We start from the raw sequence: 25,030 nt of genomic DNA, 5'->3' as shown, positions 1-25,030 counted from the left end.
GCTGGCAGATGTTTAAGGTGTGTGCGTGCGCGCGCAGAGGCTTTGTGCTTTCCTGGGTGGCTAGGTTCAGCTGAATGCAGTTTTCTATGTTTGCCTAGTGTTTCTTGTGGATAAAATCATGCATAAGTAAACAGGAGATTCCTGTTATGCTTGAATTATTCTCTGATACACCCATTGTGTTGGAACAAATTTGCATTTTCAAAACAAGCATTATAGCAAAACTGAATGTATTTGTGTATGAGTGTTCTGATCAGATCCTCCTGAGGGAGAGATATCAAAGGACAGTAGCTTATCAAACTATTAAGCATAAGTTGTTTCCACTTGTCAGGCATCTTCGTGTATTACTGGACAGATGGTGAGAACTAAGAATCATTCCCCTACATTAAAGGCAAAAGGGAGAAGAGAGTGTAAAGATGTCTCACAGGGACACAAGAGAAAATGTAGGTAAGGAGGCAGTCTATCATAGCAGGAAGGAAACTTCCACCGAATTCTTGGTCCAAAACATTCTAGCTACATACTTTATGATTCCAACTATATGACATTCCAGAAAAGGCAAAACTATGGAGACAGTAAAAAGGTCAGTGGTTGCCAGGGTTTAGGAAAGGAGAGATGAGTAATCAGAGCACAGAGAATTTTTAGGGCAGTGAAACTATTCTGTATGACACTACAATGGTAGATACTTGTCATCACACATGTGTCAAAACCCACAGAATGTACAACAACAAGAGTGAGCCCTAACATAAACTATGAGCTTTGGGCAACAATAATGTGTCAGTGTAGGTTCATCAGTCATAGGAAATGTACCACGCTGGTGGAGGATGGGAAATCTCAGTTGGAGGCAAACCTGCCCTGTACTACCAGGAGAATAGTTTTAGCCTTTATTTATCTCACTAAGTATGAATAATCTTACATTTCACTATTACATTAATAATACTATAATCAAATATTAATTTATATGCTTAAAAGGTACTGCCTCAAATCCCACTGGGATGTTACACAACACGGAGTATGTGTAACACTACTTTTCTACAAACTAAAAATCTTGACTTCCAAAACATATTTAGCCTAAGGGTGATAAGGAATTGAAAACCTGTATGATTTTCAAAGTATTCCTGTCAACCAGGAAACATAAAGCTAGGTTTTAGTACAGCTGCTGAAGAAACTGCTAGGTGACCCCAGATGTGTTCTTTCTGGACATGTAGCTACACATAATTCCCAACACCCCTTGCAGATACGTGTGAGCAGATGACTAGAGGAATCTGAGATGAAGAGATATGTGATGCTGCTGTATCATGTGGTTAAAGGCCACATCTCTTGCTCTGGACTTCAACTTTTCCTAACCCGCCTTGCCCCTACTAGCTTGAAATGTTCATGACTGAAACTGACCTGGAAGCCATATGCTGGGGGTGGCAGAGACACTTTGCTAGCCTCGGTTTCTTCATGACTTTGGAGCAAAGACCACTTAATCACCAAGCACTGTTACATGAGAAAAAGGTATTCTCTGCTATTTAAACCATGGTATTTGGTGGGTTTCTTTGTTATAGCACTTTAACTGCTACAACAGCCCAAGCCCATGAGATCACCAACTTGAAACTAGAATGTTGGTTTCATTGTTTCTATTAAAAATGTGTCCACAAATTTTTGAGTAGGTTTCTTAGTTTAAATAAGATGCCCTTTCAGCTCACTGATTTTCTTTCCCTCTTATTGAATCTCAATTAGCGTGCAAAACAATCAGCTGGTCAGCATTGGCCCAAATTGACTAAATTGTTTTCCTTTGTTTCCAGTCATTTAATAGTAAGTTTCTTAACTACCAACTTTCTCAAACACTGTTTTTCTCTCAGATAAAGTACAGAAGTAGCAGCCCTCAAGGCTGTGTTCTCTTTGCCTCGATTTCATAAACACACTGAAGAAGTTTTCAAAGCAGCTCGATTACCTGAGCAACTAAAGTGCCATGATCAGCCATCGGGCTGGAAAGCCAGGGTACAGTCCCCAGAGGGCCAAGTTTCCAGGGAAAGAATCTGAACCCAAACACAGGGCCAAGATATTGTCCATAATGAAAGATAAAGGTGGTAGAACTGAGAAGAGGTGCATAAAATGGAATCTGATTTCTAGCAGAGATTACTGAGCAGATCATGTGTCTTCCACAGCTTGTTCTTTTTAAAGACTTATTCTTAGCCTCTTCCCTATAGGAGCTAATAAGAAAAAAATATCAAATTATTTGCTCATCTCCTGAAGAAATAAGAATGTTGTTGTATATTTAGTATGTGAAGGATATATTTTATTCTGCAACTATAATAGTAGAAAAATTACAGATTTCGAGCCAGACCACTGGGGTTCAAATTCTACTTCTACTCCTTGTTGGCTCTGTGAACACCGTCAAAGTTAATCAACCTCTCTGCGCTTCATCTTCCCACCTGGAAACTGGACATAATAATGGTAACTATATCTCTGCATCGTTGTGAGAATAAAATGAGTAAATGTATTTAAGTACTTAGAATAGTCCCGTGCAAAGAATAAGTGCTGTAAGCCTTTGCTTTCATCATTATTATTACTATTATCATTATATTTCAACACGTTTCTTTTCTCAACAGAATTGTCCTGCTGATGACAGCAGAAAACAATTTAAATATCAAGGATGGAGTCAAAAGCAATCCGCTGCTTGTTGGGATTCTTTATCAGAGGGGGAAGCTTGCTCTTTTCAGCTACATGTATATCAGCTGTACACACGCGTGTGTGTAGAGCAGATGAGGCTGATGGGCAGCCAAATTTAGGCCATAACAGGTGACATTCATAACCAAAGTCCACTGCATCTATCTTCGCTCTAAATTAACTTATGAAGCATGTGCTATAAAGCATTTTAAACCACATTAACTAATAGTGTGCAGCACCTGAGTCACGGCACTCTTCTCACTACTGACGTAGCAGAAATCCCGTCGCAAAGAGTAGAATGGAAATAACCTAAGAGTTCACCGTCGTTCCAACAATGCAAAAGTACAAAAATTTCATCGGCTTCGTGTTTTATCATCCTTTCCTTTGTGTGTATAATGCGCGTACTGTTCTACAGACAAAGCCACACGATACCAAAGGAGATTGTTAATCAGGCCTTAAACACAACACTTAATGATATTCTTAGCTTGCAACATGGCATAGAGAGGGTATGTAAGCATCTGTATCTGTCGCACTCTTTGAAAGAAAATTATTTTTTGTTTGCTGGTCAATAAACTTTTTTTAATTGAAGGTATAATACGGATACAACGACCAAGGCTGCTTTCACTACATCCTCAGTGCCTACCCCAATGCATGATGGGTAGAAGCGCAATAAATATTCGTTGAACAAATAAATGTAGAAATAGCCCTCACGTGGGAAGAGGCGTCATAAAATTCATTTCAGGGAGGCAAAGTCTGGACTTTGGGGTCCATATCCCCAAAATAGCCCAACATATTGGGCTACTACGTATTGGGCAGACTTAGGTGCTAGATCTTATGCCATGTCCTTTACGCGAATTATTGGCTCACTAACTCTTCACCGAAACCGAAAAGGTAGATTACTTTTCCTGTCAGGTGAGGAACCGAGGCGCAGTTAGAAATTAGGATTCCCGAGGTCGGACAGAGAGACCAGCGTCGCCGCCACTACGGAGCCCAGACGGCGCTGGACCCTCGAGGCTCGTGGGGATGGAGACCCGCCCGGGCCGTCCTGGGAGGAGGGGGCTCGGCGGGGGACGCGGGGGCGGTTGGAGGAGCAGGACCCTCAGGCCCCAAAGCCGTCGCGGGCTCCTAGCCTCACTTCCTACCTCTTCTGGTGGTGCCTGGCGACGCGCTCCCGGTGCTGAAAGTCGTGCCATCTGTGAGGACTGCGAGACGCCCGCCACTGTTCCCGCCTAGAGCCCCAGGGGCCCCTCAGACCGACCTGCTGCCGCACCTCGCACGCATCCGGCGCGGAGCCGTCCGCCCGTCAGCCCGCGCAATTCCCGCTGCCTCTGCTCCGCCCCTCCAACCCAGCAGCCTCGCGATTATGGGAGGACGACTTCCGGCCTCTCTCAGAACCGGAATTCGAATGAGCAGGTATCCATGTTTGAACACTTTCAGGGCGGCTTATTAAGTGTCATAAGAACAGTGCAGGGAATTCCCTGGTGGTCCAGGGGTTAGTACTCTGCGTTGTCACTGCGGAGGGCCGGGGTTCAATCCCTAGTCGGGGAACCAAGATCCCGCAAGCTCTGGAGCGGGGCCAAAAAAAAAAGAGTGCAGGCCTTTTTAATTGATTTTCCAAAAGCTAGAAGGACTTTTTTTTTTTTTTTTTGCGGTACGTGGGCCTCTCACTGTTGTGGCCTCTCCCGTTGCGGAGCACAGGCTCCGGACGCGCAGGCTCAGCGGCCATGGCTCACGGGCCCAGCCGCTCCGCGGCACGTGGGATCTTCCCGGACCGGGGCACGACCCCGTGTCCCCTGCACCGGCAGGTGGACTCTCAACCACTGCGCCACCAGGGAAGCCCTAGAAGGACTTTTTATTCCCATTTAATTCCCGCGGACGGTGATTTAAGAGTCAGTACCATATGCGCCAAGAAACAAGTCTGAGAAGATGCATGGAGATAAGGAAGCCACTCCTGCCTTCGGTTAACAATGTCGTACTGAACACTAAGTATCTGTTAAGACGGTAGATCTCATGTGTTCTTGCCACAATAAAATAAATAGGGAAAGAAAAAAAAGATAGTTTTTACAAGGGATCTTTTTATAAGATAATGCATGGAAACTTTTAATTTAACCACTTAGAAAATATAAAGCATGGTTTTACTACCAAAAAAAAAAAAAGAAGAAGAAGAAGAAGAGGGGGCTTCCCTGGTAGCGCAGTGGTTGAGAGTCCGCCTGCCGATGCAGGGGACGCGGGCTCGTGCCCCGGTCCGAAGAGGGAAATATAAAAAGAAAGAAGAAAGACAGAGAAAGAAAGGAGGGAGCGAAGGCAACGAAGGAAGACGGGAAGGGAGGGAGGCAGGCCTTGTCTCCAGGACATTCCCTAAAACACAAAGGACCTACTTGCCAAACCTCCCACTCAGCATCTGCTCCTGCTCCTGGGAACCCAGCCTGCAATAAGAGGCAGCCACTTTTTCGAAAGTTTTTATTGAAGTACAATTTACATACAGAAGTTGAATATATAAATTTCCAGCTCGATGTACTTTCACAAACTGAATATGAGGTGTAATCAGATAAGCACAGAACATTTCCAGCACCACCAAAGAGACAATACTTATAACACTTCTAGACAATACTTCTAATAAATACTTTTTTAAATGTCTAATAAAATGTTCACTGAGTGTAGCAGTCCTTTAGATGTATGCCAAGGGAAGAAAGAAAGGAGCAATCTGACATTATTTCCAAAGATGGTGTGCAGAGCTCAAACAAACAAGAGATTTAGACTTTAAATACAAAATCTAGAATATTGTATAGCATGGTTTTCAGACCAGTTCTCAACCACTGCATCACCAGGGAAGCCCCTAACATGTTTTTATAAGGCAGTAGAAGGAGGAAGAGGTTAACAAAAATTTCAGAAGTGGAGACCAATTAAAATAAAGAGGTTTATTTGGGGGTATGTTCAAGAAGCACTTGAATTGTGTTCCACCTGACTACAAAATGGGGGGAGCTTATAAAGGCAAAAAACTGCAAGGTTACATATTGTTTGTCAAGAATTAAGATTGGGGACTTCCCTGGTGGTGCAGTGATTGAGAATCCCCCTGCCAGTGCAGGGGACATGGGTTCGAGCCCTGGTCCGGGAAGATCCCACGTGCTGCAGAGCAACTAAGCCCGTGAGCCACAACTACTGAAGCCCACTCGCCTAGAGCCCGTGCTCTGCAACAAGGGAAGCCACCGCAATGAGAAGCCCACGCACGGCAACGAAGAGCAGCCCCCACTCACCACAACTAGAGAAAATCCCGTGTGCAACAACAAAGAACCAACACAGACAAAAATAAATAATTTTTTTTTTTTTTTTTTTAAGAATTAAGATTGGAGCTGGCAAGAAGTAAGGGTGCTTGTTTAGCAGGATTGGTTGAGGTTCCAAATGATTAGTTGGGAGCCTGGGACTTTGAAACTACAAGGTTGCATTTGGCAGCTGCTAGCAGATTTTGTTTTTAAAATGGCTGGTGGTGTTCTTTGACACAGTTGAGAAAATTCAAGTTCTCAGTGATGCAGGAAAGTGTGTGAACCACATCCACGTGGCCACCTGGCTCCATTTTGGATGCCTAAACCGAGGTTGCTACAATTTGATTTTTTTTTTTTTTTTTTTTTTTTTTTTTTGTGGTACGCGGGCCTCTCTCACTGTTGTGGCCTCTCCCGTTGCAGAGCACAGGCTCCGGACGCGCAGGCTCAGTGGCCATGGCTCACGGGCCCAGCCGCTCCGCGGCATGGGGGATCTTCCCAGACCGGGGCACGAACCCGTGTCCCCTGCATCGGCAGGCGGATTCTCAACCACTGCGCCACCAGGGAAGCCCTACAATTTGATTTTTAAATGATCTTAAATATGTCATCAGGTTCACAGCTGGTGGTGACCACCCTAAGTCCCAGCCAGACGCTAATAGGATCAAGATTTTAGGGGACCTCTAAGCCCTTGAGTTCCACTGAATGAGGCACCGTGGTTGAATAAGGCTACATTGCTCATTCCTCTAGGTTCAGTACTTCAAGTGCTAGCAGAGCTAATGATAGGAATGTTCAAACCATGTCCTAGGAGCCCAGAGCAAAGGTGTGAGATTGTCAGGTTTGGAGGAATGAGAGTGAGATTACCACTTTATAATAGTTTTTATTTATCTCCTATTTATTATAGTTAGTAATTTTTTAATTGGGTAATGAGATGCTCACAGGTGTGAAGAGCAAAAGGACTTCCATGAATGATAACAAAATGATCCACAGGGATTTTGGGGGTTTTTTTCTCCAACTGAATTTTGTGTTAATACTTTTCCCCCTTAAATAGTAACACCTACCTTGGAAGTATTTCAGAGATTTTGGTGCCAGTGTTTTCCATATTCCACACAAGCATGCTACGGCTTTTCTGTCCCCTTTCTGACAAATTGCAAAATGGAGTCTCTAAAGGGACAGGGGTGAGGCTGACAAAAATTCTTCATGCACCATGGATTATTTGTTTCTCGGTGTTCTCACCTAATTATCACAATGAGTGGTATTTCCCAAATTTTTGAGAAGAGGAAAAGTAAGGCTATGAGAGTTAAAACAACTTGCAGAAGTTGAAACATTACTTTGTGGTGAAGTTCAGTGCTCCATCCAAGGGCTGCCTGATTTCAAAGCCCAAGCACTGTTCCCCCGTTCCTCCAGGATTGGGTTTTTTTGGCATACATACAGTGCTTCTGGCAAGACCATAGGGCAGAGGAAAACATGTTCACTTGTCTTAAAGCTGTGTGTCTGCAACTTCAGTGTGGAAATGCCAGTGAGTAAGACATCCTGGACTCCCTGTAGTACACATTAAACTTTTGTAGCGGGATGTATGACCTTCAGACACGTACCCGCAGGATCCACTGGCAGCTTTCCCACCTGCAGAGAGATACTTGGGGAATAATTAAAAATGTACCCAAAGGTTTATGTACAGGTACGTTCATCACAGTGTCGTTTATAATAACTACAAATGGAAAACAATCTAAAATGTCCCACAGTAGGGGAATTATTAAGTAAATTAGGGACACTCATATGATAAAATATTACTCCCATCAGGAATTATATTTTCCAAAACAATTACTTTTAATACATGATCCTATATTATTTCTGGATGCTGGAAGATGGAAAAACAGCTGTAAAGAACATTACAAGACTAATTGGGAATTTTTTAATTAGACTATTTGTAAGATATCATTAAATAATATTTATTGAATGTATATTTTTTATATAATAAATGTAATTTAACAAAATGTACTAATTCTTAGAAGATACGTATATATTTAAAGATAAAAAAGCTGTATTTTCAAGAAATATCTAATGATGAGAAGGAAGTTCACAATATATATAATTTAAGGTAATTAATTTTCATTTTGCTTAAAATATACATAGAAAAAAAATTAGAAGGATACACACCAAAACATAACATTGGTTATATGTGTAGTGAGATTACATCCAACTTTTATTTTATTTTTTTGTACATTTCCACATTTTTCTTTTTTTCCTACTGTGACCTATTATATTTTGTTCCCACTCCTCCAAGGTATAAGCACAGGGAGAAATCCAAGACTAGGCAGAAGCTGATTGGGCACATCATTGAGTTAAATTAGTGTAGGAGGGCCTTGTAAAGTAATCCAAAGTAAGACAAGGTACCAATAAGCTCAAAGAATAACAGGTCAAAATTATGTCATGGGGGTGGAGGGATAACTAGAGCAGGAGGGTCGATAAAGACCTGATTTGAAGAATGGAGTTTTATTGGTAAATCAGATTTCAGGGCAAGATATGTATAATATTTATTTTTAAGGTACTCTAAGGCAAACAAAGAAAAAGTTTTCAAAGGTAATCAAACTGCAGTCCTGCATGGAATCCTACGTGATGTCCTCCAACCTCAAGACCAGACTGTCCCCTCTCCTCCAGCCAGTTGTGGAGAGGTTGGGAAGGAAATGGCAGTGATTCTGGATTCCATTTGGTAATGTTCCCTACAAGAGGTTACCAGTGACTTGCTATCTCCTGGGGAAATTGTCCATTCAGGAAGGGATGGAAGAGAGAGATTTGGGAGGAGAGGGGGAGTTAATGGGGGGATAAAAGGGATAGCTTGAGTGATGGTAGCAGGTTCCTTGTGGGACGCCATTCATGTTGAAGGAAATGTCTTTGTCAAATGTTCTGTCTGAGGCAGTGAGACCCAAACCCTTGAACAGTGCAAGGGGATGCATTTGCCAAGCAAGGGAGCACGTCTTTTAATTTTTCATTCTGGCCATTCTTGCTCCCATCCTTACCACCACGTCTGCATGGCTTGGAATTTGTATCTAGGAAACCTGGGTGAAAATTTTCTTGCATCTTTTACATAGTTATTTATGCAAACCCAGAAGAGTAAGAATAATATAGATTTAATCTTCCCCCCCACACACTCAATCAGTGGCAGTCCCAGTGTAGATAATCATGCAGCCAAGATCCACTCAGGATGACTTTCCCAGAGGGAAAAAAAAAAGCTGGTTTCCTTGGCAATACCAACTCCTCTGGGACAAAGAGAATAAATAAATAAATAAATAAATAAATATAAGGGCTATCACCAGGATTATACTACAATTAAATGTAACGTACACTAAATTAAAATTTATTACTTTTATATTCATTTATCAAAATTTTTAAAAATTCAATTTTTTTTTTGTAATTGACAACAATATATTCAAATATGCTTGGTGTTTGCTATTTATAATTTACTTCTTAGCTTTTTGAGATGATAAATCAAGAAATAAAATTTAGTAAAATGAAAAATGGGAAGCAGCCACAAAGTATCTGAAAAGGATGTGATTGGCTCACCTCCTCCACGATTCTCTGAGTATATGTTATGTCAGGGTGAAAATGCAAGTAGGGAACTCAAAGAACAGAAGAGGGCATTATCTGGGATGTAAAGTCTAGTTCATGTCTGCTCCCCACATTGAGTGCACAAGATTAAAAATGTATAAGGTTGAAAGACAAAGCAGATCTAGATTAATGAGAAGGGTGAACAGAGACCCTAAAGTAAACCCAATTACTGACCTCCTTCTATGATTTTCTATGCTGATTAAGAAGTTCAGTTATCAACTTTTCCTCACTTATTCTCTAATTTACAAACTAAAACCTGTGATCAATTTTTTCTTAATATTTTGCAGTCACACATGGGTTAAATCCATCAGTTTTCTTGTCAGAGATTGAAAATACTGGCACTAACTTATCTGAGTAGGAAGAAGAGGGGAAAGGGTGCCCTCTGTGACTGGTGACATCCTGCAAATGAGAGTAAGAAGGAAGAAATTAAAGAAAAAAACAAAACAAAAAAAACACCTGTAAGGACAGAGCACTAAGAATGGGGAGCCTGAGTAAGACCAGCCAAAAGAAGCATCTTTGCTCAGTCGCTAACCCCTTCCTGAACCCTGGCATGTTGGGATAAAGAGTAGGCTTGATTTGGTCTTGCAGAGATGAAAAGCCTCTGCTCATAGCAAATAGCAAAAGCTCAGAAAATAACCTTCTATAAAACTCAAAAAGTTACTCGGCATCCACTGCCTTGATACATTTATTGGCTAGGGACTTTGCTCTGTCATCTTTGAACATATTAACAAACAACAAAAGGTTCCATCCTCTTGTGAATACGTTAACACGAATGCCACGATGATATTCCCACATATCTTTGTAGTGTCTGAACACATAAGTCTTCCTGAGTACAAATACTCCAGGCCCCATGGGATGGGAAGAAAATCGACTTTTCAGAGGAGGCTGAGTCATGAGTGAAAAGGAGAACCCGTACCTCCAGCCCCCTGGAGGAGTTGGGGTTGCCCTGGCACGCAGAGCTTTGCACGTAGGACAAAGACACATGCAAATAGTAAAGTTTTTTAGAGTCAAATAAATAAATGCAATTGAAAAAAAATGACATATATTTATAAAACTGGCCTATGACAATGGGATTCTGGTCAATAGGAACTAGTTCTATCTCTCCGTTTTCAGTGATCAGCACATACAAGGGGCAGTCTAGATAATGAATTTGGTTAAAGACACAGGATATGATCAGCTTTCTCCTATTGGTATTAGAAGTTGATTGGCCAATTTGGCTGTTCATTGGGGGATCAAGTTAATGGAAACTCTTGGGGGTTGGGGGTGGGCTTTCCTTTCAGATCACCTGATGTTAATACTGTCAATGCGTTAATCATCCTAATTAATAGTCACCTATTGGTCCTAGACCTTATTCTCAGAGAAGGCTGAGGGAGCCTCCCTCAGACATGGTTATTCAGTGAGCAGATGGTAAGAGGGCCTGTGTTTGTCCCTTCATTTGGGAGACAAGGGGAGAAGATGGGCCTGAGAGCCTCTTGGAAAGAGGCTGGAGGGAAACTGTAGATAAGGGACTCGTCTGTCACATTGTAGAATGCTATGTGTCCAGACTCATAGTCTAAGAAAACACCAACCTTATGCACTGGCTGTCTAACATATTGGCTTTTCAAAGGTGATGAGACCCAAAGACTATAATCATCTCCAATTTTTAAGCCTATAAGTGAGAAGAGGTCCCCTGGAGGCTTGGGGAGATTCCCCTTTCTGCTCACTGAGTCCTTGCAGATGCCTACCTCCCACTCAGTCTTGCTGCCCACTTCCACCTCCCAGTAGTGTCTCCCGCAGGTGAAGATCTGAGCGCCCAGCACCGTTGCAGATTGGTCAAATCTTTCAGGGTTGTCAGGCAACTGCTGTCGGATTCCTCCATGTTTCACACTTTTCAGATCCTCAGACAAGACAAGATAGGCGTTGGCCGTGGCTGGATCTAGAGTTATATCCGCTGCAAGAGGGAAAAAATGAATCCTCATTTGCATTCTAGAAAACCCTCTTATGTATGTGGAATTGAAATTAAGGTCTTAGTATCTAGTCCTATTTTTTAAAACTTAATTTAGGTGAATGTGGTGGGCGGTGTCTCTGAACCCCTTCTTTTAGCGTTTTACAAAACACAAGAGAGTGAAACTCTAAAAGGAAACCAAAGACAGTCATGTCAAGAGTGATATTGGATCTCTGATAGTGAAATGGAGGTAGTTCTGTTTATAAGACAGTTTTAGAGCTAGGAGCTATTTATCCACACTGGTCATATCTTTTGTCATTTGTATTTGCTTTAGCCAAGGTTGGTTATGGTTCTTCAGCTGGGGTGGGAGAGAAATATAGTTATCACTTACTGAACTCCTACTTAGGTGCCAGGCATTTTCTGTACATTATCCCATTTAATTATGGCAAGTATTATTATCTTTTTTCCATGTTCATAAAAGAAAAAACTGAGGTTCATAAAGGTTAGGAAACTGGGCCAAGATTACAAAGTTACTGAGTGTTTGAATAGCAGCTCCTAATCAGCATTTTTCATTACGTCATGCTTAAGTGCAACTTCGTATGAGTTAGTGCAACCACCAGTGACCATTTGATGAAACACATTTTGAACCACTGAGAGAGCTCCTCTCCCAGACTCCTGGGAGGAACTTTCATTGATTATCCAGACAAGATTAGGCTCCCCATCATACCATTTCATACTTTTATTTATAGATCAAATCACAATCACTAATTCTCTGTTTAATATCATTCTCCTCAATCTCACTGTAAGTTCTACAGAAGCAAAGGCAAGTCTGTCTTATTCATCATTGTAAGTACACTCGGAGACTGATAGCACAGTACCTACTATAGCACATTGTAGGCAATTCTCAAATATCTGTTGAGTCCAACGTCCATTAGGCCTTCTTCTGAAGGTCAGATTGTCAACAAGATAAAAGGTGAAAACTAATGCTGACCTCTCTAGATGTTAGCCTGCCTAAATATTTAGAGCATTGTAAAAGAACATTCTTTGAATGTTCCCTCACTGAGATTTAAGAGTTTAAATCAACTTTTATCCTGACAAGAACAAAGGTAGAAATGCAGAAACCCCTGAGGAGGTATGTGTGTGTGTGCATGTGAAAGGCAATGGGATGAACAAAACAACAATGAAAACAAAGGAAGGAGCAGAACTCAGACAGAAAACAAAACCAGATCAAACATCAATCAAGTCCCAGTGCTTTTGTCTGTTCCAGCAGGGATGGTCTGTGGCCCTCATTAACTCTGAAAACCCCTGGAGGTTCAAAAAATCAGGCTGACTTACTGCTAAATTTTCTTAGCATCTCCCTCATTCCAGTGATGTGGCACAGAGTCAGTTCCGTGGTGATGGCCTCTGGACACTGAAGCAAGAGTGGCTCACTCCTACAGGAGGGCAGAGACAGTCACTAAGTCTCCTCCGCGCAGACCGCATGACCTGCTCCAACTTGACAATCCAGCTCATTTTGCCCCAACAGCATGGACACTCTCATCCCCACTCTGATAACCTATTGCATCAACACCACACCCCAATAACCGAACATAGAATTGAAACCTACCTTTCCAGTATTCCTCTCACATCCTAAGGGTATAAAAGAAAGAAGGTTAGTATTTGTGCACTTTGATCACTAGCAAAGACTGAATCCGTTTTGGATACAGTCCTTTGCAAATTTCGCAGAATCCCCTTCCCATGGCTCTAGAACACCTTGAGTGGGAGAGCATATGGTAGAAAAAACCCCAAACTTCTTCTAGGGGTGAGCTCTTTTGAACGTGATATGGTTCTCCCAATGACTAGAGATCTCTTTTTCTCATATTGTCACTTTGTTTAGAGAATCTATTGCTGAGAAAGGAGCCAAACTATTGGCCTCATTATCCAAAGCCTCCAGGAGGTAGAGATAAGAAAGGAAAGTAGCCCAGTAAGAGCTGAAACTACACCTGTGTACAGTTGGACTGGGTTGTTGGGAAGGCACCGAATTAAATAGCATTCTGTGGAAAGAATGCTAGGAAAGAGACATGAAGCTGGAACATAGCTTAGTTTAAGAAGGTCCCAGAGAATGCAGTAGTCGCCTAGGAAGGCAGTAGAGCAAAGATGGTGAGGATTTGGGGCTCAGTACACAGAATACCTGTGTTCTATCACCTACTAGCTATTTGACAGGCAAACTATCTAACTGCCATAGGTCTGAATTATTAAACAATTGCTACTATTAACCCATTTTGTAGATAACAATCACCGGTTGTAAATATCATAATAGTATTTAACTTAATAATGTCTTTTTGAGGATGTAATTTAATGTGCCCAACACCTAGTAAATGTTCATTAAACTTAAATTTTTTATTTGGCAAAGCTGAGGTTGCAGCAAGGCAGGCACACAAAAAAAATTGGAGTCATCATTTGACTTGGTTCGGATGTATATTCCGCTGTGTTTTTCCTCCTCTTCAAGACTTTATTTATACTATATAGAACACTCATTCTTTAGGAAAACTTTTTTGGGGGCCAGAATTTAATTTTTCAGGTAAATAAGGAAAAGTTTATTTTGTATGACTTGAAATATGATAGGGGCTTACTTGTGTTTTTTTCCATGAATTTCTCCAATATTCTTACCTCAAATGACGCTATGATGGAGTTCTGACACATAGACTCTATCTGCCCAATTGTTTTGCTCAGGCTTCGAATTTGCTGGCTCAGCTTGATCTCACTGTCCCTCAGTTTCTTCAGGTTCTCTCCTTCCTCCATTGCCAGTAGCTGGAGCTGCAGCTTCTCCTCCTCCTTCAGGAACTGGTGCATTTTTGCATATTCTGACACCACAGCCTGTTTACAGGTCTTTGTCTCTTCCTGCCATCACACGTGTGTACACACACACACACACACACACACGAACAATAAAGTTAGTGACAGAAACACTTATGTCGATTTTTAACCCTTACAAAGTTCAAGAGTTCCATTGTGACAATTCTTGAAACCTGACACATAACACATATAGTCTGTTGACTGTGTGGATAATTTGATATTTTAGAAGATGTGTGTAGTGTAGCTATAGTAGCAAAGAAAACCAAAATTTCTACTCCTAGGAGGCTGTCATTCTATTGGGAACAATGAAAAGTAAACAGTCAAGTAAAAATATAATAGATGGTGATCACTACCATTATTTTTAAAAAGTAAAGCAAAATAAAGTAAGGGAAAAAATTAGGGGAGGGACTTCCCTGGTGGCACAGCAGTTAAGACTTTGTGCTCCCAGTGCAGGGGGCCCAGGTTTGATCCCTCATCAGGGAACTAGATCTCACACGCATGCCACAGCTAAGTGTTTGCATGCCACAACTAAGAAGCCTGAGAGCTGCAACTAAGGAGCCCTCTGGCTGCAACTAAGGAGCACACATGCCTCAGTTAAGACCCAGTGAAACCAAAGAAATAAAACATTTTAAAATAAATAAATAAATAGATAAATAAATAGGGTAACTGCTTAGTCTTTTAAAAAAATTAGGGGAAAAAACATGCATTCATTTATTCAACAAATATTTATTCAATGAAGTAGGCAATGGATCACATACTAGGACTAGAAATGATCATCACAAATACTCCCATATAAGAACTCAAAGATTATTGGAATAATCAGATACACGCTTATTTTTTTAATATTTAATAAAACATTTAATTCTGTGCTTTGCTAGACAGCTCAAATTCTGATCTGTGACTAACCTCAAGCTTTTGTTCAGGTGTACTAATCCACACCACTATTTCGCTTTAATTTCCCTTTCTGTTTATTTCTTTTTTATCTGCCCTTTTTCCCCCAAAGGATTTGAGATGTTCCTTTTTCTGTCAACTTCCATTCTATGTTATATGTCTATAACTTGTATATTTAATAATTATAATCAGAGCAGAAATAAAGGTAGCCACCATGTGGTATTGGTACACCAAGAAGGGAGAAATAAGCCAGCCTGGGGATGGGAGAATTGAGATGAGTCTTGAGATTCCCGGATGGACAAGCAGAGGTGGGCAGCCCAAAGCAAGGATACTGCATGTTATAGGACTGGGACTGGAAAATTTTGTCATTTTCCTCTCGGTATTTCGCGACATGTCCCTTTAGTCCTCCTCATAGAATCACATACAAGATGCAAAAGTGAACCAGATACTGACCTTACACAATATCACTCTCTCCTTCTCATGGGTTAATATAACCTGAGTTTCGTTCTTCTTTTTACGCAACATATTTAGGATTTCCTGGAGTTTCTCCTGCAATAGAAACAAACTCTGTGGCAAATGAGCAGAGCACCAGGTCATGAAGGGGTCTTGAGGACCAGTAACTAGATGACTGAGACTCTAGATCAAAGGGTGAAGCAGGACCCACACCAAATTTGTGGTCTGGTGCCTGGAGATTAGCACCCATGAATGTCACCCATAGAAAATATTATGGGAATTAAGTGATGGAACCTGATTTGTGTTGTGAAATTTATATCAAGCAGCCAATCTTACTTTATGACGCTCCTCAGCCTCATTTGAGAGATTCATTCTGTTTATTCCATGACCTTGGGTTGAGAAATGATTTACACCCTGCTCATCATCAGACAACACCTTAGTGGCAGCTAGCATTCTCTCATAGCTGCCTTGGTTGCCCTCACTGTGCAGCACCTGGGATCTGAGCTGCTTGCAGATGCCAGCCAGCCTCCCCAGACGCTCATTGGGCTGGAAATGTGGGATCTCCAAGGTCCTCCAGCACTCAGGACAAGATACAGGAGTGTTATGTTCCTTCCAGCTTCTCAGGAGACACACCAGACAAAAGCTGTGTCCACACTCAGTGGTCACTGGGCTGGTGAAATAGTCCAAGCAGATGAAACAGGTCAGTTCCTCCCTGAGATTCTCCATCAAATCTGCTGTAGACATATTCTCAAAGGATCAGAGCAAGGTCACGCCTTTATTCTGCAATTAGAAAATCCTCCCTGAGAGTCTACTGTTTTGAGTAACAAGTGGGTAATCAGTTGCTATGTTGTTACTACATGAAATTCTTACTCTCCTCTGTGACTGATTTCACCAGTTGACACAAAGCTAATTATGACTTAATGTGGAACCTCTGTATACCGGGTTCATCATCAACCCCAAACTTTCAAGGAATCTCATCGTACAAGCAAGCCACATGCTGGATACTGAGGATACTTGCTCCTAACAGTTGTCATTTCAAGAGTCGGTTACTGTATATGAATAACACCATGAAACCGTTGAAACACATTGGTTCTCCATTACCTGTGTTATTCCATTAATTCCTTTCTGACTTTCATGGTTCCAACTGATTCTTCTTTCCCACTCATCTCCGGCAGGATGTTGAGTGTTTCCTTATCTTGAACTTTTGTTCAAAAAGGAGTTTTCTAGCCTGAAATAGTTCTTCTTCTACCTTCCTTCCTCCTAGTCAAAACTCATTTTTCTGGGCATCCCTGATGGCACAGTGGTTTAGAGTACGCCTGCCGATGCAAGGGACACAGGTTCGTGCCCCGGTCCGGGAAGATCCCACGTGCCGCAGAGCGGCTGGGCCCGTGAGCCATGGCCACTGAGCCTGCGCGTCCAGAGCCTGTGCTCCGCAACGGGAGAGGCCACAGCAGTGAGAGGCCCGCGTACCGCAAAAAACAAAACAAAAAAACCCCTTCATTTTTCTGAAGTCATTAATGTTTTAAACATACATCCTTTGTGAATGAGTGGGATGAGAATTTTTGCTAGGAAAAGGAAGAACTAGAGCAAAGAGTTATACTAGCTTAAATAGGAAGAGTGGGGTCATGAAATCTCTACTGTTCAGATTGCTTCTATGCTAATAACCGGGGGCTTCAAAATATTGTTAGGAGTTAGTCTCAAGTAAGGGTCTTGCAAAACACACACACACACACACACACACACACACACACACAAAACCAAAAAACTACACTAACATGAATTGCTATCTCTGGAAAAAGGATTTATGAATGACCACCTACATTCAGTGTGTTCTTCACACACAAACTCAGGAATCTTTAACATTGACCAGAATCATTAGAATAAGCCCTACCCTAGAGTTAAGGTACATCACAGAACCTATATTCCAATTTGGAATGGGGAGACTGGCATTTTCTAAGTTCAAGTCACACTGATCTGTTCCAGCCCACTTCCCTCTTCCAAATAAACTCCTTTCATAAACTCAACACAATAACCATATCTTATTCATTGCTGACTAGAATAATTCTTTTGCACATAGCAAGGGCTCAATTTGTCTGTAAATAAGGTTTCTTTTTGTTTGTTTTTGTTTTTGCGGTACGCGGGCCTCTCACTGCTCTGGCCTCTCCCGTTGTGGAGCACAGACTCCGGACGCGCAGGCTCAGTGGCCATGGCTCACGGGCCCAGTCGCTCCGCGGCATGTGGGATCTTCCCAGACCGGGGCACGAACCTGTGTCCCTTGCATTGGCAGGAGGACTCTCAACCAGTGCGCCACCGGGGAAGCCCTGTAAATAAGTTTTAAATGAACAACTAGGGGAACCATATTGTTGTAGAATCACAGTCTTTTATCTAACTGGAAGCCAAGAGATCATATAATCCAACTATCTTCTAAAGATGATGAAGAAACTAAGACAAATAAATTGAGTTGGTTCCCTGAATACTTACTCTGAGTCAGGCCAGGGCTAGGAAGCTAGGTCTCCTACCTCCTGTCATTCTCTTCTGTCAACAGTGCACTGCATCTCACTTGTTGTCTTGTGAGTGGGTGAAAATTTCCAGTTATGTCAATGAAAGGAATATGGCTCAAGTGCTTTTAGAAGGAAATTAGAGAGCTATCATTATGGCGTGATCATGTTACAAGCATCCGAAATCACTGGCTACACTCACTATTGGGAATGCAGACTTTTCTTTACCTTCTAACACATTGATTAGGCTTAATTCACAGATGAGGATGTTTATAGAGTGGGCCAGCCTTCCCAGAATACATTACACCAACCCTCAGGTATTGTACTGCCAGACGTGATTTCTGAGATCAGCAACTCAAACAGCTTTTTCTCTGGCCTGTCTCCTCCTACGGAGGTGACAGTAAGGATACCCCAAGAGGTCCACAGTCACAACTGTCACCAACATTGAATTAGGGTTGGAACATACAGAAAAGAGGAACCTTAAGGATACAGTGAGGGCTGGGAGTTCCCTGGCAGTCCAATGGTTAGGACTCAGTGCTTTCATTCTGGTGGCCCAGGTTAATCCCTGGTCGGGGAAGATCCCACAAGCCGTGTGGTGCAGGCAAAAAATATATATATATACATAAATATATATAGTGAGTGCTCATTCATTGATATATATGTATTTATATAGTGAGGGCTTATTCATTGGTGAAGGTAGTGGATTAGATAGGGACATAATTTGAAAAATATCTTGCCTGAAAGCCTGGTTTAAAAAAATATGTCTGTCATTTCATATCAGTGTGGAAAAGACAGATTATCCAACGAACGGTTTAGGACAAGTAGGGGTAGCCATCTGGGAAAAAAAAAAAAAGTTGGATCTCTACCTAATACACCAATGTGTATTCCACGTGTGTGTGTGTGTGTGTGTGTGTGTGTGTGTGTATTTTCCCCATTCTAGTCATGAATTTCTACTCATATTACTTCCCTTTGCATTGCTTTTTCCACCTTATTATTTTATTTTTTGTATGTGTTTTTGTTCTAGATTACCCCACATCTATTTAGCAAGTGAGAAGCATATTTGTTAAACATATAGCCAATTATTGCATCCAAAGGATGAAGCACATTGTAAAAGGAGATTATTGGTAACTTAGTAGAAATTTAAAACGGAAGACTTAGAGAAGGCTTTTTAAAGCGTGCTTTGGAGTTTAGCCACCACTAAGGAAAAAATGAAGCTAAAATAACTAAAAATTAAATATTTCTATACAGCAAAGTAATAAAATAACCAAATAAATGTTTGAAAATTACAATCTAGGAAAGAGACTTTGGAACAGACAAGTGGGACTACATTAAACTAAAAAGCTTCTATACTACAAAGGGAACAATTAACAGAGTAAAAAGGCAACTAACAGAATAGGAGAAAATATTTGCAAACCATGTATCAGATAAGAGGTTAATTTCCAAAATATATAAGGAAATCTTACAACTCAACAGCAGAAAAACAACAAAATACCACATAACTAATAACCCAATTAAAATATGGACCAGGGGGCTTCCCTGGTGGCGCAGTGGTTGGGAGTCCACCTGCCGACGCAGGGGACACGGATGTGCCCTGGTCCAGGAAGATCCCACATGCCGCGGAGCGGGTAGGCCCGTCGGCCATGGCCGCTGAGCCTGCGCGTCCGGAGCCTGTGCTCCGCAACGGGAGAGGCCACAACAGTGAGAGGCTCGCCCGCGTACCACAAAAAAAAAAAAAAAAGACACACCAACGACTAACAGGTATGTGTATAAAAAGATGCTCAATGTCACTAATTACCAGGGAAATACACGACAAAACCACAATGAGATATCACTTCACAGGAAGACCATAATAAAAAAAAAAAATGTTGGTGATGATGTGGAAACACTGGAACCCTTGTACACTGTCAATGGGAACACAAAATTTTCCATACTATGCATTAAAATAGTATGGAGGTTCCTCAAAATACTAAAAATAGAACCACCATATGATCCAGCAAACCCACTTCTGGGTATTTATCTAAAAGAATTGAACTCAGGATCTTGAAGAGGTATTAGCACTCCAGCGTTCATTGCAGCACTATTCACAAAAGCTTAGATGTGGAAACAACCTAGATGTCCATTGATGGATGAAAAGAAAAAGAAAATGTGGTATATACACACAATGGAATTATTCAGCCTTTAAAAAGGAGGAAATCCTGCCATGCATGACAACATGGGCCTTGAGGACATTATACTAAATGAAATAAGCCAGTCACAAAAGGACAAATACTGGATATTCTACTTAAATGAAGTAACCAAAATAGTCAAGTGCACGGAATCTGAAAGAAGGGTGGTTGTTAGGAGCTGGGGCAGGTAGGATGGGAAGTTGCTAATCAAGAGTCATAAAATCTCAGTTATGCAAGATAAATAAAACTGAAAAAGAACGAAAAAGTATGAAAAGATACACACCAAACTGGTAGACTTTGGTATGGTGAAATTGGAGCATTGGAAGGAATCGCTTTAACTTCTTTGTATATGAAAATAGACTTTATTTTTTTAACCATTTAATGTATTTTCAGCATTTTTCCAGTAGAGAAATATTGGGGAATGGGGTAGGGTGTGGCTTCGAGTAAGCCAATTAATGAGGCAGTTTCCTTCAGGTTGAAGGATAAAATCATCTCAGAGGATTGGTTTTGTCATAGGGAACAACCTTTGTATTCTATTACAAGTTAATCACTAAAGGGATGTTGCCTATTATCTTCAATTATATGTAATGGCACATCTCGGGGAGCCCTGCCTCCCAGGTAAAGAGCATTAAGTTAAAATACCTTTGTTTAGCTCACAGGAAACATCCTGACAGGCCCACCTGTGAATGACAGCGGGGAGGAAGAAATTAACACATCCCCTCAGGAGGCTGACAGGAACCTGGAAAAGTTTGACTTTACTTCCTCCTCTTTTAGTATAAAAGAAGCCCGAATTCTAACTCAGGCAGGATGGTTCATTTGCGACAGGAGTCCACCATCTTCTTGGTCTTCCGGCTTTCTGAATAAGGTTGTTATTCCTTGCCCCAACAACTCATCTCTCAATTATTGGCCTGTCGTGCAGCGAGCAGTAAGAGCTTAGGCTCGGTAACAAGATCTGTTTTCTTTCTTGAGAAAACAAGCCTCACAGTGTTTACCATTAAGAAGGCAAAAATTTTCAAGGTAAAATTGTCTTCCAGATTTTAGGAATTCATTTTCCATCATTCTTTCCTCTTTAAATACTTTGGGTCTCCAGAGTGATACATATTTAAATCATTTTTCCATCCCTGACCTGTCAACTATGGAGATTTGGGAGCCCCAAAGACCCCATTTTGAATGGGAATAATTAATTTTCACTTTATAACTCATGCCTAAGTTTGTGTTATAACTTCTGTCTTATAGATCTAGCATAGCAACCTCCAAGAGGAGTTAATAGTGATCTTTCCTTTTCAGAATGAGGTCCAAGAAATCCTGGATTTTCTACACAAGGCATCAGAGTCACATGAGAGGGACCTTCCTTAGAAGAGAGAAATGAACACGTACGTATACCTGGCAGTCTCCTGAATAAGGATGACCACAAGATCAAGGAGTCTTCAATGAGTCCAGGCTCGTAGGTTGTAGCTCCACGTTTTACCACAGCATACAAACACCAGTTTGTTCAAATGTGAGGACCTAGAGTGTACCACAGGCTGAAAAATAAGTTATCTCTGCAAAGAGGCTAGCACATGAAGAAACCAGAAAAGTATCAATAATTGGACAGTCATGATCTAGAACCTGTTGTGCAGTGGCTGTAGTGGATGTATAAAGAAAACAAACTTGGACATAGTTTCTAGGAAATATATAAGGATTGTGCCCAAAGTCCCCTTCTTCAAGTCTAATAGGGTGTGGGGAGCACAGGGAGGTCCAGAAGACACAATTATTATGTACAAAGACGTGGAAATAGGAACAAGTCAAACTCATCAGTAAACTAAAGTTACTTGGGAGAAGATAGGCAGGGTCTTATAAATCTAAAGAAATCTTAGTTGACTCCAAAGAAGTAAATTCATATCAACTAAAGTGTTAAGAGACTGGCATAGTCAGATTTTTTTTTTTCTATGACTAGCTGTAAGGTGGGTTCAAAATAGCTAAAACTGTCACAGAACTTGATAGTTGGTTGCAGTGCCAAGCTGAACCAGGGGAATGGCAATGGGGATGGAGAGAAGTCAACCTACTAATGATGTGTAAAGGAGACTAGTGTCTTAGTCTGTTTGGGCTCCTATAACAAAATACCACAGATTGGGTGGCTTATAAACATTTACCGCCCACAGTTCTGGAGGCTGGAAGTCCAAGATCAAGGTGCCAGCCTGGTCACAATCTAATAAGGACCTTCTTCTGGTTCTCACTGTGTCTTCACACAGAAGGGATTAGGGAGCTCTGTGGGATCTCTTTTAGCACTAATCCCATTCATCAGGGCTTCACCCTCATGACCTCATCACCTTCCAAAGGCCCCCACCTTCTAATACCATCACATTGAGGGGTTAGGATTTTAACATAAATTTGGGGAGGATACAAATATTTAGACCATAGCAATAGCTGAGACTTAACTGTAGAAGTATGGAGAAAATAGACACTGATAATACAGATATCTTTGAACACCTGAGGGGATATTGTTGCCTTTTTCATAGGAAGAGAATGGGGCTAGAAGGGTATGTGTGTTTTCTGGATTTGTTGACTCTGAGGTGCCTGCATGATCTCTGAAAAGAGATTTCCAACAATCAACATACTCAAACCTATGAGTCTGAAATGAAGATCAGCAGAAAGATCTAAACTAGAGATGAATATTTAGCATACAGATGGTAACTGAAGACTAAGGAACAGATAACTGCCCAGGAAGAATATGTAAAATGAGTCATATAGGTTGGAATGATCCTAGAAAATAGGGGAAGTTCAAGGTTTTATTAGATATCAGACATCCTTGGGAATTGTCTTATTAGGACTAGAAATTGACTGTAGGACTAGAAATAGCATGTTCTATGATACAAAAAAAAAAGAGTTGTGACAAGAAAATCACATTGATTCAAACGTGACTTTTTCCCAGCATGTTGAAGTTTTAAGCCAGGTAAGAACAGTTGAAGGTGAAGTACACTAATATAGCCAAATGCAGCAAGCCATCAGTGTGGTAACCTCTCCACCACCATGATGACCATTCACCCTAGAGTCTTCTTGGCTTGGTTTAACCAGATACCGTCTTTGAGATGCTTATTTTGTTGTTCCTCTGTGCATTTTGCCCTTGCTGCCTTAACTCCACACCCTCAATCCTTTGCTAAACTTCTACCAGATAACTTTGACTCTTTAAAAAGCTGGTCCAACAGGTAACTGTTTTTGTGTTGTTGTCTTCGACTGTACTACATTTTTTAAGTGGCTGTTAATATTGTAATAAACATCTGGTTCAAGTTGTATACTGATTGGGGACTTTCCTGGCAGTCCTGTGGTTAAGACTTCATGCTTCCATTGCAGGGGCACGGGTTCAACCCCTGGTCGGGGAACTAAGATCCTGCATGCTGCTTGGCCAAAAAAAAGAAAAAAAAGAAAAAAAATTGTATAGTGATTGAGCATTTTGCTCCAACACTTATACAAACACTATTAGTGCATGATTTGGCAGAGTGTAAGGTGTCTTGAATTTTTAAGAAAACGTACAACATAGCAGAAATGCCTAATTTAAAAATGCAGCATTCCATCAAGATCAAGCTAGATTTAAATGAAAGACAGATAACTCTATTGAATCGAGGAAAAAACTCATGCAGAAACCTATCAAATACTGTGTATATGTTGTTGAGAAGGGAGGCATGTTTTCAGTTTCAGAGACAGAAAGCTATGGGGCTGCTAACACAGGGAATAACGTTCAGAGTCCCACCAGGGTCTCTGACAAGATCCTAGTGAGCACCTGGCCGACCTGCCTGGTCACTGTACCACACTATGCAGGGTGAAAAGGAACTACAAAATAATCACGTAGGAAGGTATTTATCAGAATCAGGATGGCAGTTTGCTTGATGGGTAGCCTGGATACCTGCAGCCTCAGTGCTCATGCCCAATGGAAGTTTCTAGCCAAATGTAACCTCACTTAACCTAGAAGCTAATTATTTCCTAGTAGGTTAGTACAGTACCTTTTAACCAATCACAACCAGACTCTTAAATATTTTGGTATTGAACATGTAAAAATCTACTTAGTGTCATTCCTAATGTTTAGAAGTACATAGCTTATGGTAATAGCTATGTAACTCCAATCTGAAATATACAATTGAGTCACTGATTTAAGATTTATGATTTTAAGTGGGGACCCAAATATATACAAAGCACTGTAATATTTTAAAACTCCAGGTTTACTATTTTTATAAGCTTAATTTATCACAAGAATTTAATGCTTAGGGGAGTTTTTTTTTAATTAATTTATTTATTTTTGGCTGTGTTGGGTCTTCGTTTCTGTGCGAGGGCTTTCTCTAGTTGTGGCGAGCGCGGGGCACCCTTTATCACGGTGCGCGGGCCTCTCACTATCTCGGCCTCTCTTGTTGCGGAGCACAGGCTCCAGACGCGCAGGCTCAGTAGTTGTGGCTCACGGGCCCAGTTGCTACGTGGCATGTGGGATCTTCCCAGACCAGGGCTCGAACCCGTGTCCTGTGTCCTCTGCATTGGCAGGCAGATTCTCAACCACTGCGCCACCAGAGAATACCCAGGGGAGATTTTTAAGTCAAACAATTGAAGTACTCAAAGATATTGACTATACTGTTGTTACTGGAGGCCTATAAAAGTATCTTGTGGTAAACTGTAATTTAAATTTGAGGCATTTTCTTTTATAAATTGGCAAAATTTTTAGTTAACATGTAATAGAGGTAAGGAAGTATTATGAAATTTGACTGTGATTCAAATTTTCTGTACTGAGTGCTC

At 41.2% G+C, this 25,030-nt stretch overlaps 1 protein-coding gene across 1 annotated transcript; it reads right to left on the bottom strand.

Annotated features, from left to right (window-relative positions):
* Positions 1-9,311: 9,311 nt before the first annotated feature.
* On the bottom strand, positions 9,312-16,356 carry TRIML1 (tripartite motif family like 1). The gene is made up of 6 exons (XM_059049196.2): positions 15,949-16,356; positions 15,613-15,708; positions 14,083-14,313; positions 13,040-13,062; positions 12,769-12,866; positions 9,312-11,439 (listed from the first exon to the last, which is right to left on the bottom strand). Exons 1-6 carry the CDS (start codon positions 16,354-16,356, stop codon positions 10,889-10,891), a joined length of 1,407 nt encoding a protein of 468 aa, XP_058905179.1. The 3' UTR covers positions 9,312-10,888.
* Positions 16,357-25,030: the final 8,674 nt, after the last annotated feature.

The sequence above is a fragment of the Kogia breviceps genome, chromosome 20, assembly GCF_026419965.1.
Source record: "Kogia breviceps isolate mKogBre1 chromosome 20, mKogBre1 haplotype 1, whole genome shotgun sequence".
Lineage (NCBI taxonomy): Eukaryota > Metazoa > Chordata > Mammalia > Artiodactyla > Physeteridae > Kogia > Kogia breviceps.
Note: the sequence above shows the minus strand (reverse complement) of the source record. Positions and strands in the feature narration are given on the sequence as shown.

Excerpts from the sequence above, each read along its gene's own strand:
- TRIML1 (XM_059049196.2), bottom strand. The coding sequence starts at position 16,356 with ATGTCTACAGCAGATTTGATGGAGAATCTCAGGGAGGAACTGACCTGT. Across the intron at positions 15,709-15,948 it reads AGGCTGAGGAGCGTCATAAA|GAGAAACTCCAGGAAATCCT; the intron begins GTAAGATTGGCT and ends TTTCTATTGCAG. Across the intron at positions 12,867-13,039 it reads GTGAGAGGAATACTGGAAAG|GAGTGAGCCACTCTTGCTTC; the intron begins GTAGGTTTCAAT and ends GCCCTCCTGTAG.